General features: G+C 40.6%; 2 protein-coding genes across 3 annotated transcripts in view; one reads left to right on the forward strand and one right to left on the reverse strand.

Annotated features, from left to right (window-relative positions):
* The window catches only part of musk (muscle, skeletal, receptor tyrosine kinase), a 61,629-nt gene extending 49,140 nt beyond the window's left edge, over positions 1-12,489 (forward strand). The window contains exons 16-17 of the mRNA XM_051685058.1: positions 5,666-5,814; positions 10,990-12,489. Coding sequence (XP_051541018.1) covers positions 5,666-5,814; positions 10,990-11,675 — 835 coding nt within the window. The 3' untranslated portion in view covers positions 11,676-12,489. The remainder of the gene's footprint in view (positions 1-5,665; positions 5,815-10,989) is intronic.
* LOC127433283 (lysophosphatidic acid receptor 1) overlaps positions 11,548-18,013 on the reverse strand; it is a 70,129-nt gene continuing 63,663 nt past the window's right edge. The window contains exons 4-5 of one of the 2 annotated variants that reach the window (XR_007895866.1): positions 17,278-17,399; positions 11,548-11,696 (exon numbers count right to left, since the gene is read on the reverse strand). Coding sequence is in view for 1 of the 2 variants with exons in the window: in XM_051685027.1 (XP_051540987.1) it covers positions 17,331-17,399 (69 nt within the window). In the remaining variant the exon portion in view is untranslated. Of the gene's footprint in view, positions 11,697-14,246; positions 17,400-18,013 lie in introns of those variants that run through there. The other variant, XM_051685027.1, reaches the window with a different exon arrangement.

Consider the following 18,013-nt stretch of genomic DNA (forward strand, 5'->3'; position numbering starts at 1 on the left):
GCGGCTAATTCAATTATAAAGGTCCTTGCATAATGGCGTAGACATGCCGACAGTTTAATTAAATTCCTAACACAAATACTGTTCCCTACATAATGATGGAGGTACGCGGGCACTTTAACCCATACCGTGTACATTTATACTATCAAATTTCCTTCAATGGAACTCACAAGTCAGTCAATATGTCATTATAAAATTGTAACATGTAACATGGTTACAAAACAGGGAGAGGGTTAAGCTGACAAGAAATGAGACTATTCCATGCTTCTACAGTGGAGGGCCATGCTTTGTGTTTTATTGCTAATGAATGTTCTATTGAAGATATATGTCTAACTATTTAGCCAGTTCTGTACGGAAAGAGCCCTTGGTGAAAACCAAGAACTAATTATTGTCTTTTTTGCTGCAGTTAATCCTGAAAAAATAAGACTGTAAAAATTTTGATTTAGCAAGCACAATAGCATCTCAAAGAAAGTGAGGACTTACTGTCATTGTATTGTCATATGACACTCTTTTGTGAAACAAACAGTTCAAGAAGTCGTCCTAGTTACTTGCGTAACCTCCGTTCCCTGATGGAGGGAACGAGATGTTGTTTTGATGTAGTGACACTAGGGGTCACTCTTGGGAGCCCGAGACATCTCTGGTCTTTGATAAAAGGCCAGTGAAAATTGGCGAGTGGTATTTGCATGCCACTCCCCCAGACATACGGGTATAAAAGGAGCTGGTATGCAACCACTCATTCAGATTTTATGCTGAGGAGCTGAGACAAGGTCCGGCCATTTCAGCGGGTAGTTCAGCGTTGTGGGAGGAGGGACACAACTTCTCGTTCCCTCCATCAGGGAACAGAGGTTATGCAAGTAACCAGACGTTCCCTATCTGTCACTCACTCGACGTTGTGTCGATGTAGTGACACTAGGGGTCCCTATACAAATGCCGCAACTGGCTGAACTGTGTTACGTGAACTGCCGGTGTGTGACGGGCAGACAACTGTGTGCCTCGTAGCCAGCGCACCAGGCCGACATGTAACCTCCCCCAACATAGTTATGAGTGTCGAACGGCCCTTTGGGGACAAGTCGACTACCCAAAAGATAGAGACAGGCTAACCCAGTCGTGGCCTCTTTCCCCTTCTTTTTTTCCACTCCCTAAAAAACAAGGGGGATTATCCGACTGGGCCGCCAGGTCTAGTCGGGGGGTGTCCCTCCCAAGGGGAGGACACCGCGGAGACCACACCTCGCCCAAAGAGAGGGGGGATATTTAAGTGGAAAATACGTCACATGGTCTTGCCAGCCATGTGGAGAAGTCTCATGGTAGATCCTACCCAATGGGGGAGGAGTTACTACAAACATGGAGACTGTGGCAGAGGGGGCTCTGCCCAAGGAAGATGCAGTTTGCCAACAGGGAAATGAATTAGCGGAAGATATACGTCGCATGGGGTTACCTTACAGGGAACCACCACATGCGGAGCACCTACCCCAGAACAACCTCTTAGTTAGCACGTGTACTGGGCCGGCAGCGAGTCTCTCCGAACACTCGACTGCCACAGGGCTCAGAGGAAATCAACCAGGGAACATAGTTTGTGAACACTACTGGGAATTAATGGCGCATGTCTTCAGCTCAGAGGAGGTGAAAGGCGCTATGTGCAAGCGATACACCCGGCCGGCTATCCCGGACTTATCCGCTTGTATTGTGTGCCACTACCTGGGATGAAACCGGTTCCACCCGGAAGTTGTAGAACCTTGCAAAGGTGTTGGGTGTTGCCCAGCCTGCTGCTCTGCAAATGTCTGTTAGAGATGCACCCCTGGCCAGGGCCCAGGAGGCCGCTACACCCCTGGTAGAATGGGCTCATAGCCCTACTGGGGCGGCACGTCCTGGGCGTGATATGCCATAGCTATGGCATCAATGAGCCAGTGGGCGATCCTCTGCTTGGAGACAGTGCTTCCTTTCCACTGTGCACCAAAGCAGACAAAGAGCTGCTCAAAGACCCTAAAGCTCTGCGTGCGATCCAAATAGTTGCGTAAAGCTCGCACCAGACACAGCAATGACAGGGCTGGGTCTGCCTCCTCCTGGGGCAGCGCTCGCAGGTTCACCACCTGGTCCCTAAAAGGGGTCATGGGAATCTTGGGCACATAGCCCGGTCGGGGTCTCAAGATCATGTGAGAGTAGCCCGGACCGAACTCCAGGCACGTTTCGCTGACAGAGAATGCTTGCAGGTCTCCTACCCTCTTGATGGAAGTGAGCACAGCCAGGAGGGCAGTTTTCAAGGAGAGTGCCTTAAGCTCAGCTGACTGCAAAGGCTCAAAGGGGGCTCTCTGTAGACCCTGAAGAACTACAGAGAGGCCCCGTGAGGGAACGAGGTGCGGTCAGGAGGGGTTCAGCCTCCTGGCGCCTCTCAGGAACCTGATGATCATTTCGTGCTTCCCTAAGGACTTAACGTCCACTGTGTCATGGTGTGCTGCTATAGCAATGATGTACACCTTCAAGGTGGAAGGGGATGGCTGCCCTTCCCACCTCTCCTGCAGGAAGGAAAGCACCGAACCGACTGTGCATCTCTGGGGGTCTTCCTGTCGGGAAGAACACCACTTAGCGAACAGACGCCTCGTAGAGGGGGCCCTAGCCTGAGTGATCATGTCTACCATCACGGATGGTAGACCGCTTAGGTTTTCCGCGTCCCGTCAGGGGCCAGACATGGAGATTCCAGAGGTCTGGTCGTGGGTGCCATATGGTGCCCTGTCCCTGAGAAAGAAGGTCCTTCCTCAGGGGAATTTACTGGAGGGGCTATCGTGAGGATTGTGAGGTCCGAGAACCACGTCTGGATGGATGGGCCAGTAGGATGCTACCAGGACGACCTGCTCCTCATCCTCCCTGACCTTGCACAGAGTCTGTGCAAGTAGTCTCACTGGGGGAAACGCATATTTGTGTAGGCCAGGAGGCCAGCTGTGTGCCAGCACATCTATGCCAAGAGGTGCCTCGGGCAGGGCGTACCAGAGCGGGGAGTGGGAGGATTCTTGGGAGGCAAACAGGTCTACCTGTGCCTGTCCGAATCGACTCCAAATCAGCTGAACCACCTGAGGGTGGAGTCTCCACTCTCCCCTGAGGGTAACCTGCCGTGACAGCGCGTCCGCTGCAGTATTGAGGTCGCCCGGGATATGAGTGGCTCGCAGTCATGACAGGGAAGGAGGAAACTGCTCTTTTGCTGAACTGTTGGGTACCGCAGCCACTTGGGCATACGATGAAACTCGCCGTGAGACGAGCCGGCGGACTCATCCAGAAGCCCGATCGGGGCAGACGAGCGTGCTGAGGAATGAGAGGTCCGCGGGGGGATACCCGGCAGAGGCGGTCCCATTGGGGTCCCCAAAACGCCCCCAGTGCTAGCTGCGCTGGCCTCATACCCGTGGGTAGAAGGACTGAGGCGGGGAGCCTCTGGGGTGGCTTGCTTTCTTACGAAGGTAAGCCGCGACCGCATTGTTGCCATGGACATGTTCTCGCAATGAGTACATGACCCATCCACGAACACTGTCTCTGCGTGAGCAGTGCCCAGACATGAAAGACTGTGATCGTGACCGTCAGAAGGCGAGAGATAACGAGCGCAACCAGGAATAACACACAAAGGAAAGGCATCTTTAAAAAGACGCGTCTTTAAAAAGACGTTCTGTGTGTGCTGCTCTTTTAGAGAAATATACTCTTTTAGAGAAATATACTCTTATTTCTGCCGAAGCACCCAGGGGCATTCTCTGCAGTGCACCAGTGCAGAGGAGGGAGAAGCCGCTGAAATGCGCCGTCAGATCCAGCAGAGGTGAATGAACAGTTGTGGGAATTCAGCTCAGTGAGCATGACCGTTCGGCTCCGAAGAGAAAATCTGAATGAGTGGTTGCATACCAGCTCCTTTTATACCCGTATGTCCGGGGGAGTGGCATGCAAATACCACTCGCCAATTTTCATTGCCCTTTAATCAAAGACCAGAGGTGTCACGGGCTCCCAAGAGTGACCCCTAGTGTCACTACATCGACACAACGTCGAGTGAGTGACAGATAGGGAACAATAAAATTGGTTTGACATGAGTGTAAAACATTTTCAGTTCACACTGGGAGGAGGATGTCCACCACCATTAACCTACTCTGGTTCAGTTCGCAATGCATCGCCAGCATCATTTGTGAAACTTCTCAGGTGAATCATGATGGTAACAGTGATATACTTGCAACTGGAAGAACATTCAGAGAAATAATAGAAAGCCTGTAGAAGATCTTTGACTGAAATGCCAATAAATAAAGATATTACAGATATTACAGATTTGCAAGCTATACAACAATGTGCAGGCTTTTACTATTTTTTCATTTTTTTCATTACTTATTTAATTTCACTTATATCAAAACATAGTCATGACAGATTGCCTGAAAGAACACAAAACGTTCAGATGTCTCACACGCGATTTATATGTGGTTGGGAGCAGGTGTAAATTTTGTTTGTACTAACTAACATTTTGAAAATACACTCTTACACTCTTGCCAAAGCTGGTCATTTATGTGACAGTGAAACAAGCTGTTAAAATAACATGAAAATAAATTAACTGAGCTATAACAATTAAACTATTAAAATTGAAGATCAAATGAAACTATCATTATCCACTATGTGGCACTAAAAGCAAGTTAAATGTCTCCCAAACAGATGAGGTTTTTGCTCTATCGAGTTTCAAATCAACAAAACTGACATCTCTACCTTAAACCTTAAACCTACATTTTACAGATGTAGCAAATGTGAGATGAAAAACGCAACTGCTAAAAATACCATGCTATTTTCTGGTGCTTCTACCATACTTTAGCAAAGGTGTTGACTCGTCTAGACTAGTACCCAAGTCATTCGCATTGCACGTACAACACTCTTTCAGTTCAGTTACCACACAACTTATCTATTAAATGTAGTTGGTTATGTAATGCAAAAAATAATGCTCTATAGTAAAAGTGTTTAGATGGCATAAGATAGCATTGTGTGAGGAGTAAGTGTTTATGACTAAGATTCAGCCATTTTACTCGTGATTTGTGTGAAAGTGAGTTAAAGTCATTGTTGTTGTAGCAACTGTAGTGTTTATTTCAACAGACATAACTCATTTTGCAAAATGATTACAGTAACGTAATTCTATGAGACCATGTTGCAAAAAAAGTCAACCTGTGACTGCTGATATTTGTGCGGTAAAAAAAAAACAAACAAAAAAAACAATCGCTTATAATACGTGGACATGGCAACACTGTTTGTGAAGGTGGCCTCCTGTTTGTGAGGTCCTAGTACAACTACTGCCAAAAGCCAAGTGTTTACTGTATATACATTAAAGAGTGTACTGTATATACTGCCTTGTGTTGCATGCTTGTGTATGCATATAAGATACAGCTTTGGCTGTAAGGCTGTTTACCAATTTTTATAGTGAGGCAAGACAGACTGCTCTGTCTAAACATATTATTTCAAGCTTCGTGATTGGATTTTTTTTTTCCTTAGACACAAAATAACGATTCTTCCCAGATTGCTTGTTCCAGCTTTGTATTGCAACAAATCCCTTGGGAGGATGAGCAAATTTTAAGGAAAATTTCTGCAATATGACGTGATCTGTAGCTGCACGAGGACTAAAATAGTTCTTATAAAAATAAATATGAAATAATCACCCAATGTTTCTGCTGTCTTGTAGAGCTCCTGGTCTTCTACCGATGGAGCCGTTCACCATGGTAGCAGTGAAGATGTTGAAGGAGGAAGCTTCGGCCGACATGCAGAATGATTTTCAGAGAGAAGCCGCCCTCATGGCTGAGTTTGATCACCCCAACATCGTCCGGCTTCTAGGTATGTCAAATTATTAGAGTTTTGCGGTTTTAAGTCCATGTCTCTTAGCATTAAGGCCATATGCTTGTGCATTCTTAAATAGTGTCAAAATGAACTTTTAACAAATATACTGATTTACAATTTATAGTCTCTCTCTTACTCTCTCTTACTAACCCTAACCCTAATGGACCAAAATATTAATTTGTACATTTTGTCGAATAAAATGGTTTCTAGAGTGAGAATGTCCCTCCCCCTATTACCACCTTCTCAATGGTGGATCTTGGCATATGCAATAAAGGCAGTTGCCTAGGGAGCCAGCATTGTTTGGGGCATCCCAATGAGCCATGGTGCATTGCGCATATGTGTTGAGAAGTAACTAACTAGCTACTAACTTACAGTAATCACAATAAGGTAGCATGAGAGTAGTTCAGCTATTTTCACAAAAGAAACTATTTTCATGAGTAATAGTGTAACATGACTGTAACAAGTTCGTGATGGGGGTGCAAGGAGGAAGCAGGAGTCAGTGAGTTCCAACACAAAAAGGTATTATTTTTCAACATAACAAAACTTCGCTCTATTCGTACACACAACTCTCTGTGGGCACGTGGTAGCTCTCTCTCTCTCTCCCCTCCATGGCGTCTGGCTCACCCTTTAATCCATCTCCAACTCTCACTGCAATGACAAACAGCTGTTAGAGACAATCATTGACAGGTGATGATCCTACCATTCTCATCTCCTGATCTCGCTCTCCATTCACAAGCCAGCACTAAACCACGGCCCCACTTCCACAATGACAAAACACAACATTGCTTTTGTCACATTTTATTTCGCAGGCAACAGACAAGCACACCAAGTGATCAAACACGCTTACCTCAAACGTCCTTTCTCTTTGATTGGATGTCCCAAACATTTAAATGAATTGGTTTATTCGGATGGTTTATACTGTATGAAGTGAGCCGGTTATTACAAATGATTCACCAATCCACTTATATGCAGCTTTGGGAAGTCCAAATCAATTTAGTGAATCAGTTTGTTCGGAATGTTCATGTAAACGAACCAGTTTGTACCAGTTCAAATTAACGATTCACCAATTTACTTGAACCCATGTGTAGTCACTGCATCATCTTTTTTGAAGCAAAATATTATAGGTAATTGTTTTTAATGTAAATTACGTTTTTTTCCAGAATATACTTTTTTTTTTTTGGTTGTTTTTTTCTTCTTCTTTTTTTCTGAAAGGTTCTGCGATTTATATTCCAAAGCGACTCCAAACACACTGCACACCAAAACACGTATGCTTAAACACAAACATATGAAAACATCAGTCATAAAGTAGCCTATCTGGCCTCAACAAAGTACTTAATCCAACCAGTTTAAATATTCTGTCCATCATAACATTATTTCTCTAACAAACTAAACCGCTGTAAAACAGACCTCATCACATGCCCACAAAATGACGTTTCATCACACTTGTAGTAAAAACATTCAGTCAGTGAACCAGATAATCTGTGCATAGCAAAGAGGGTTGCAAATATAAGAAATATGCATAGATAGACAATCGCTAAGGTTAATGAATGGATAGAATACAACAGGCATATTGTTTTTCTAACAGATGAAAAGCTGTTTATTTGTGTACAGCATAGAGCAATGTTTCCCGCACCGCTTTTCATCAGTGGAGGTCCACCACTACTGAATCTCCAGCACCACGGCAAAAGAATGATACCCAAGTTGTGAGCTTGCAGTATGAATTTAATGTGATGAGATGAAAAGAGCGCATGCCATGAAGTAACGCAAAAAGAACACATCTTTCTATTGTATTGCATAGGGCTGAATGATCCATCTAAATAAAATATAAATCAAGATATGACCTTGAAAATTAGGGCTGTCAATCAATTACATTTTTTAATCAAATTAATTACATGGTGTGCCGATTAATTAAACAAATGAATCGCAATTAATCGCATATAATACATATTTGCTGAGAAAGCCCCTCAGATAACAATAATTCAATATATAATGATGAAATAATTATAAATAGATATGTTTAAATAATTTATTAATAATTATATTATTTTACAATGATATTTGCACTCCATCAAGTTGTGTTTTTAACGCAAGAACGTGTCCTCGTGTTGTGCTGTCTGCTGAAGGGTTGGTTTGTTCTCTGTATAAGCTGCGCGTTGCCTATACAGTTGACGTATTGCTTGCTGCCCCCTAGAGAAAACAGGTGGTACTTCAAGCTTGAATTTCTCAGTTGGAAGGAATATTCCTTATTAAGGTCCGGGGACATGATTAGTTACGTAAAAATGTTTTAACGCGTTATATTTTTATATAATTAATCGCACTGAATTATCATGTTAAATCGACAGCCCTAGTGAAAATTAAACCGCAAAGGGCTTTGATTTAATTAAACAGTCTGCATGTGCTGCTCATGAGGCAGTTCTGTGCTAGCTCCACAAATTTCATCTTGTGCACAGAATTACAGATGTGTTGTGTTTGATTTGGTTTGGTTACGTGCGCTAAACATGTTGTATTTACAGTGCGAAAAATTCACTTTAATTGGCCACTACTAGTTACTAAACAAATCTTAAACATCCCTGACACCAGGTTGTAAGGGGGTTCAGTGGAAAGGAGGAGGCGAGAACCGGCTTGACAACTTAAATAGTAATTTAATAAACAACTTAAACAAAACCACACAACTTTAAACACACAGTACAGCTGCCTGTAATTCTCTCTCTCTTGAACTGTCGTCCCCGGGCGCCTTTATCCCTCGCACGCCCCATCAGGCTGATTGGGGACCGGGCGTGCGTCATTCCAGCCCGGCCCCGCCCTCCTGTTCTACACTCCTCCCGGCGTTGCCTCAGGCCAGGGAGCCCCCGGCATGACGTACATCCCCCCCCCCCTTCCTCTGCCGGCGGGTCATTCCCGCCTTCCTTGACCTGGGAGGAGACAGGAGGGGAAAAACAACAACAAAACAAAATAGGCGAGGGAAAGGCCAACACGGAGCGACAGAGAGAGAGAGAGGAGAGAGAGAAAAAGAAACTCACCGGTTCTCTGATGCACTGTCGCGTGGTCCTCGATCACTCCTTCACCCTCTCAGGCGGATGGCAGCCACTCCTCCCCGGGCGGACCGGAGTCAGATCTCCGACCCCCAGCGGACAGAATGCCCCTCTGCATTCCTGGCGTCCCGTGGGGACACTCCTCCACCCCTGGCAGCAGCCCTACCACTCCAGGCGGTTGGGGAGTCGCTTCCCTCCTCCCCCCACGAACGGCGGTCTTCTCTCGACCCCTCCTCCTTCCCGGGTTTTGGCAACAGTGTAAGGGGGTTCAGTGGAAAGGAGGAGGCGAGAACCGGCTTGACAACTTAAATAATAATTTAATAAACAACTTAAACAAAACCACACAACCTTAAACACACAGTACAGCTGCCTGTAATTCTCTCTCTCTCGAACTGTTGTCCCCGACCGCCTTTATCCCTCGCGCACCCCATCAGGCTGATTGGGGACCGGACGTGCGTCATTCCAGCTCGGCCCCACCCTCCTCGGCTCTGCACAGGTTTTTGTGGACAGAAGAGGAGACGAGACCATTTCACCATATTTGGAATGAGGCACTCATTCAAAGTCTATTGCTAACGTGACTTCACACAGAAAATTCCTTCCGTTTTCTACCAAAATACAGCAGGTTCAAGGGTTTAACCAGATCCCATAGCAATGAAGTACAAGTTAAGAAATTATTAGAGAAATATTACTCTTATAATAATAATAATAATAATAATAATAATATTTATATAGCTATAATTGTTATTATAATACAACTGTAATTGTAATGTTTCACCCCGCTGCAAGAGCTGAATTCTGTAGTAACACTGGCAAAGAGTTACATCCGTTATAACAGATGTGGCTTATTTGTCACGTTTTTTCATGAAACATAAATAGAATATGGAAAAACTATTACACACAATACTTAAAGCAAATGCTCCCTAATAAAACAAGGCCAAATACTGTGTGACACGATGTGTAGATCCTTAGTTTAATCTTCACAGAGTGACTTCACATGCTGAGTGCCTAAAGGGAAGTCAGGTGGCTGCTGCTGGGTTCTAATGTCTGCCGCATGCAGCCTCTGTGTAACGTTGTTGGCTGCTGGCAATGACTATGACGAAGACGATGATGAGATGAAGAACCCAAGTGCAGTTTATTTACAAAGTGAGAACCAATAACCCTGACTACACGTGAGCTAAACTAAACATAAACATGAACATGACTTGACTTGATTTAAACATGGCTTGACATAAACGTGGCTTGACATAAACGTGGCTTGACTTAAACATCTACGATCACATCCAATACTTGACAACCAGACAATGAAAACATGAGGGCTTAAATACAAGACATGGGAGAACATAAATCAATGAACAAACAGAACTGATAACAAGATAATTAAACAATAAACCAATGCAAACATGACACATGAACATGGAGGGAAAACAAGACATCACATGACTAGGGAACAGGAACTAAACTTTTCAAAATAAAAGACATGAATCAACAAAATACACCTGACACTCTGTCAGTACGACTTAAACACAGATGTGACTTATCTGTGTTTTTTTCTCTCAACAACATAATTTTTATCAGATACGACTTATATTTAGGTGTGACTTTAATTACTTTTTAATTTTAATTTATAGTAGAATTAAATAAAAGGCCTATCAATTGAGTTGCATTTTCTTCCTTTAATAGCCTCAATTTAGTTAGCTTTTTTCCATGTTTGATCATGCCTTCTGACTTTCACCGCACCTTCTTCAGACTAGCAGGAAGTAGGAAATCATGTTAACTACTGCCAAAAGCCAAGCCCTATTTCCAAAATCCCAATATAACCAATAGACAGTATATGTTATATCTGTCTGCTTTCAAAGGCTTGTACTTTTAGTATACTGCACATCTGCTTTGAGGACTTTCCTTAAACTAATCACATGTGTTTCCTATTACATGTTTGTCCTTTTCTCAAGGGTACCACTATTGAAAAAGCCTTAAAATAGCTTGAGTCCATTTATTTCAGAGTTGACCCACAGTGTAACCCTGGATTAATCCCCTATGTGCCATTCCGGAACCAAATTCAATGCTTCAGAAGTGTATTTCTGGTAGGGTATCAAATTTTGGAAGTCCAACTAAACCTGTCGTTTGTGTGTCTGCCCTGTAGGAGTCTGTGCTGTGGGAAAGCCCATGTGTTTGATGTTTGAATACATGGCTTATGGGGACTTAAACGAATACCTGCGACGGCGCTCCCCATCACAGCAGCCCAGTTTAAGTTGGGGTAGCCTGACTTGCAGCAGTCTTGCATCTGAACCAGAGCGTTACCCGCCCCTCAGCTGCCTCGAGCAGCTCTTCATTTCCAAGCAGGTGGCGGCAGGCATGGCATACCTGTCTGAGCGCAAGTTCGTGCACCGTGACTTAGCTACCCGCAACTGTTTGGTCGGAGAAAACCTGGTTGTGAAAATTGCCGATTTTGGTCTCTCGCGCAACATCTACGCGGCTGATTACTATAAAGCCGGTGAGAATGACGCCATCCCCATCCGATGGATGCCACCTGAGTCCATCTTCTACAACCGCTACACCAGCGAGTCTGATGTGTGGGCTTACGGAGTGGTACTATGGGAGATATTCTCATATGGTATGCAGCCCTACTACGGCATGTCCCACGAGGAGGTCATCTACTATGTACGGGATGGAAATGTTCTTACCTGTCCAGAAAACTGCCCACAGGAGCTGTATAACCTTATGCGTCTTTGCTGGAGTGGCTATCCAACCGATCGACCTAGTTTCGCAAGTATTCACCGCATCCTGGAGAGAATGCACGACCAGATGCTCAAAAGTGGCCTCTCTTGAGAAACTCTAGACCAGGAATCTCTGCAAGCAGAGACATACAATATAATATATGCCTGGTGTAAGTCCTTTCCTTTAGTTTTTTTTTTTTTTTTTTTTTTTTAATCTGTTTTAATTTTAGTTGTGAGTACCATGTATTTAATTATTGTTTAGTAACATTTAAAAAAAAAAAATCATCAAGAACATGGGTAACACTCTACACTAATATTCCCTTTGTTAAGGGTTTATAAAGAGGTTCATTAGTTACTAATTCATTTACAAATTCATTATAAATCATTGATATACAGTTATAACAACATGAATAAAAAGGGCCAGCTACTTGCCTAATAGTGAGCCATTTTACCTCACATGTTATAAATACTCAATAAATACACTTATTCATACTTATATTAATAAAAAGCACATAAAATGTCCTAATTTGTAATGCAACAAATGTAAATGTAAATGTAATTTATGATTTATGTCACAATGGAGAAAACAGATAACTATGGTGAGATCAAAAGGAGGGATTATGTCATTTTGATACAGTCCGCTTTGTGCTTACAGTATATTCATTACTGTAATGTCTTCACTCACTTTGTGTTGTCTCTTTCCTTGTCACATTGATGTAACAACCTGATGTCAAAAATGGTGCTACGTTTATATTACATTTATTTAGGTTATTAAAGGTGCATTCGGTAATTTGGGGTAAATTTAAAAAGTTTCACACCTTAACAAATGAATTGTGTTTTTGTGAAGAGTGATCTGAATGGTGTACACTCACATGAGATGAAGACTGTACTCATAATAGTTGTCTATAAAAAGTGTTTTTATTATACATGTTGCGGGTCACCCCTTCAATGTGTTTCACCATGTTGTAATGACATGGTCCGCTGTGTTTCACCAAACGTCGAAGAAGAATATCCTCACGCTCATTGGCTGCCGCCTATGTAGACACACTGGCTATGCTTAGTGCAGTGTTGTTTGGTGATGCGAGGAGCAAAAAGAAGACAATGGAACATACTTATTATCGTGCTTTAGAAGCAGAGACAGCAGGAGATTCAATAGCTGTACTGCCGAAGAAGCGAAGGTCCGAAGCAAGAAGACAAAAAGACCGGCAAAGGCAAAAAACTAGAGTAAACATCGGTACGGTATACACAAGGTGGAAAGATTTGATGACGGACAAAAACCGTAGTGATGCCGATTTTGCTTCTTTTTTGTTGGACAGGTAAGACATTATTAATTGTTTAGACCACTCTATAAAATAGCATCAGTGGAATTTACAGAAAACTTTTTAAAATGACGTGTGTAGTCAGCGTATGTTGGTAATGGACAGTTTTCAGTTGTGTTTACAAATGCAACCGGAAAGCAACGTGTAATTTTATTTTCTTTGTTATCACAGCTATAGTAAGGGGGGCCCCATCTACCTCCATCTCTATGAAATGGCATACATCTTCATTCGTTTAGTAGCTTGGCACAGCGATTGGTGTGGATTTTGAGTAAACCATGACATTGGTTTTCTTGGAAACAAATCGAGTTCTTTAAATACAGTATTCATGAACATGCTAAATTTGATCATCAAAAACAATTCTAATCTTTACTTTACCATAACATTCTGTATCGCTAGATAATTGAGGTTTATTTCACGCTAAGCAGTTCTCTAATAAAGATAACTGTCTTTAGAAATAATGTGAAATGTTGACAGTCTCCAAAGATTATTGATATGAGGGACAATAATAATCTGTCCTTAACTGTAGAAATCTGTTCGCTTGAATTCTGATGTTTGTTTTCAGGCAAAGCAATTATATTCTAGTAGTAATAAACAACTTTAGAAATTACCTCAAATTCCGACATTTTCCAGATGCAAATGATATTCCAAAACTGACGGTGGCAGCAGGGATGATCATGCTGATGCAGGTCGATAGATGGCAGCACAGCATCTAACACCACTGTTACATCGGTACTTAAAATACACGAAGAAGGGCAATGCTAACACTAGCTAGAGAACTACTGAATGCCCCTTTAATTGTGAAAAATGTTATTAAGCATGTATAACATGTTAGGTGAAAATGGCTGACTATTTTCCAATTATTGCATGAAAGTTGCCCTTTTTATTTATGTTGTTATAAGTGCATATTAATAATTAATAATGCATTTTTAAATGAATTATAAGTCACTAATGAACCCACACTGCAAACAATTATTTTCAAGATAAGTATTTTTGTCTTGTTTTCCTGTAAAATTATCTAAGCATTCTTAAAATGTAATTAATTTACTTGTCAAGCAAAATGGCATAAGATATTGTGTCTTGTTTTAAGAGAAATCTGACCAAATTAAGTGAACTTTAGACCTAAAAAAAATAAAAAAAAAAATAAATAAATCTGTCATTGGGGTAAGAAAATTAAATTGTTTTCCCTTTGAATTAAGTTTATTTTTCTTACCCGAATAGGCAAACAATTTTTTCTTGTTTTAAGCATTTATCTTACTAGATTCGGTTCGATTTCTCTCAAAATAAGACTTAAAATCTTAAGGAAGTTTGCTTGTCAAGTAAATAAATCACGTTTTAAGAATGCTTAGATAATTTTACTGGAAAACAACAACACACACACACACACACACACACACACACACACACACACACACACACACACACACACACACACAAAACAACAACAACAAAAAAATACTTGGCTTGAAAATGCTTTTTTTGCAGTGAATTTAGAAACCCTTAATAAAGGAAACAATAATGTAAGGTGTGACCATAACATGATATAGTGCTTTATGCAGAATAATGCTGTCATGTTGACATTTAAAACATTTAAGTAGAATAGTATATTCCAAAATGGCACACCATCACTTTATTGTTTATGTTATTTATGTTGTAACTGAATAGTTTGATTCATTTTTCACTAATTGCTGTTCCAAGTTTGGGCATTTTTGTCTTTCATTTCTATTTGCTGTTCTAATTATTGTCAAAAATAGAAACAAATTGAAGATATAAATTAATGACTAGTTAGATGTTTGGCCCATATACATGTTAAAAGCCAATTATAAGACATAACTACCATTTTCAGAAAAAAAAAAAAAAACTGTACACATATACGGCATGATATTTTTGCATTATTATCATGTTTTTATTATTAAAATATTTATAATCAGTGCTGTTAACATAGTGATCACATTAGCTATATAATTGAGTGATGCATATGAATCTTTGTTTTAAATAAAACTATTATATTTCTCCTGTCGTTGTCTTGAAAATAGTGTGTAAAATAAAATAAATAAATTGGGGTCCAAAAGTCAGAGACCACTAGTGAAAATGCTTTTTTTTGCATTTGTTTTTGTTTTGTTTTTATAAATTATTATTTTTAATTTATTACAAATTATATTATCAGCATAACAATTTTAGTGAAAAAATGAATAAAATAAAAACTTATTAACGAAAAACTTTTTTTGTTGTTGTTTAAATTATGTTATGAATCCCAATTTTTCAAAGTGGTCTCAGACTTTTGGATCCTAATTTATTTATTTTAATGAGACTTCAAATTGCAACATGTGTTAGGAAAATAAAATATGATCAAATGGTCATAATGTGGTGAGATTATTGAGAACATAAGACATTTATGCCATATTAAGGGGCCAACAATACACAAGGAGTGTATTGTTCAAAATGGTCGTTTGGTGTGTGTATCCTGGATGCTTCAACCTTCAGAAACCCCAAAGAAAATGCACTCCGGGAAAAATATTAACTTTTCATCGATTGCTATACATGATCATGAGCGATTGGAGCTCTGGCTTATCGCACTGAACCTGGATATCAGTACACCCCTACATTCTCTCAAATATTGGAGGGTGTGCAGTGAACATTTTACCTCTGAGGATTTCAGACCATCGAAAGAAACAAAGGGTCGATATCTGAATTCATCGGCTGTGGCCGTGCTGTTTTTCCATTGAACTCAGGTATGTGTGAAAACGTTGTCATTGTCACGCCTCCCTCGGGCTATGCACTTCCCTCCAGCGCACCTGCACTCAATTCACTCGCTCATCACTGCCTGCATAAATAACTCACCTTCACGCTACTTCACTGTCAAGTCTCACACAAAGGACTCTAGTTTGACCGCGCTGCTCTCATGCAGAATTTATTTACCTGTCTGTATTTGCTCTTGATCTTCGTCGATATCTGTTTAGTGCTTACCCTGCTGTTTCACCTGTTACCTCTTCTGCAGTTCTTCTCGCACTTGCTTTCACTAACTACAACTTGTGTGGCTTGAATTCCTGACAGTCATATAGCCTATATACTGTATTTCTGCTAAAGAAAAAGAACAAGTAGATAACGCAAGGGCATTGCTCTGAAATAAAGGATGGTTATTTACTGCAGTAATGTTTTTTTTTATTATTATTTGGAAATTATTTTTTATTTTATTTCATATTGTTTTTAAATTGTTTTGGTTTGTGAACGGTGCTTGGTCTGTGGTCTGTGCAAGTTTCTCTTGTAAACAATGACGTGTTTCCTGACTCCTCCCCCACGTGACGCGTGACCTTACCAACGAGCTTACGTTATCCCTCTCATGAGTGCGTGTCTCAGAGATATACGGAAGTGAACATTTGTACTTAAAAAGTATATAAGTATTGTTTTGTTTCTAAAAATAATCAATTGTTTGGGTTCAGAAGACCTTAATTTGTCGACTGGAGTCGTGTGTATTATTTTGATGCACTCTAAATATGCATTTTGGACCGTCAAAAAATGGAGTACATTCACTTGCATTGTTTAGAGGAGGAGGCCTGAAATGAAATCCTAAAAATCTTAAATTCTGTTTTGATGAAGAAAGAAACTCAGATACATCTTGGATGGCCTGAGGGTGAGTAAATCATTCATCACTGGGTGAACTATTCTTTTAAGCTAAATCGACAGTATTTGTGGCATAATGTTGATCACCACAAACATTTATTTCGACTCGTTCCTCCTTTTCTTTAAAAAAAGCAAAAATCGAGATTACAGTGAGGTCCTAATAATGCAATAAAAGTGAATATGGCCAATATTCGGAAGGTTTAAACACAGAAATGTGAAGCTTATTATTTTATAAAAGCACTTGCAGTAATTCTTCTGTTAAAACTTGTGTATTATTTGAATTGTTTAAATTGTCATTATTACAGGCGTTTTAGGGTTTAAAGTTTGTTGACATTACATCGTCATAGTAACACATTTGTAAAATTGGCTATAACTTTACACATAAAAGGTTTAAAATTGTCTTGTGGTTGTACTTTTGAAAAAGTGACCATTTTAATGTAAAAAATGGCCCCCATTCATCTCCATCGTATGTACCTCACTGGAACATTGTTTTTTGCTTTTTTTTTTTTAAGAAGAAGTCTAAATTAACTTTTGTGGTAGTCAACATTATGCCACACAATGCTGTCGATTGAGCTTAACTTGTTTTGAACCAAGAACATTCTTTTAATTTCCCTCTGCTTATCTATCTATCTTTCTAGCTAGAAATAATGGGAAATAATGTAAAGGTGTGTCCCAAACCGCACACTTCAGCACTACTTTATGTCATTTTGAAGTGTAAGTAGTGCGAATAGTATGTTTACACAGAAAATGCAACAAAAAGAAGTGTACTATGAGTACCTGGATGATGCACTTTTTCAACTGTCAAAATGGAGTGTGGAATGTTGGACACTTCATGCATTCAGCGCACACGGCTTGCCGTACATAGCGGAAGGGGCGGAGTTACCGGCAGTGATGGTGATCTGGGAAAACAATTGTAAATAATGGAGAATATGACAACTATCGAAACTTCTGTGAAGACAGCACCTTCAAAGTGAGTTAAACGCTTTACCATCATACCATGCTCTGTGAATATGTATATTATTGAGATAAAAATGTTGAACTGAGGGTGGATAATGCTAAAGCTAGCAGCAACACCATGCTAGGGTTTAAAACGGCACTTCCATCAGCTGTTAAATGGCGAATGCTTCCGTGTAGTAAAAAACTGTTAAGAGTACTATTTGGGACGATACTACACTTTGAAAATTCATACACTACATGGTTGAGTGCATAGTACATTCTGTAAGTACATACTGTATAGTGTGTCGTTTGGGACACAGCTTAAGTTTATTTTATCCTTATGCTTTAAGAATGTCATGTTTTCATGTGTTTTTGTTCATGTCTTTTATTTTGAAATCTTAGTTCCTTGTTCCTGCCATGTTTTCATGTGTTTTGTTCTTATTGGTTCCTTGTCATGTTACTGTCATGTGACCCTCTTGTTCCACTATGTTTATTAGTCCTGTCTCTTCATTGGTATATGTTTAATAGTCTTGTTATCAGTTCTGTTTTATCATTGGTTCTTGTTTCATTGCCTTGT

This window comes from Myxocyprinus asiaticus, chromosome 43 (genome assembly GCF_019703515.2).
Source record: "Myxocyprinus asiaticus isolate MX2 ecotype Aquarium Trade chromosome 43, UBuf_Myxa_2, whole genome shotgun sequence".
NCBI classification, from domain to species: Eukaryota; Metazoa; Chordata; class Actinopteri; order Cypriniformes; family Catostomidae; genus Myxocyprinus; species Myxocyprinus asiaticus.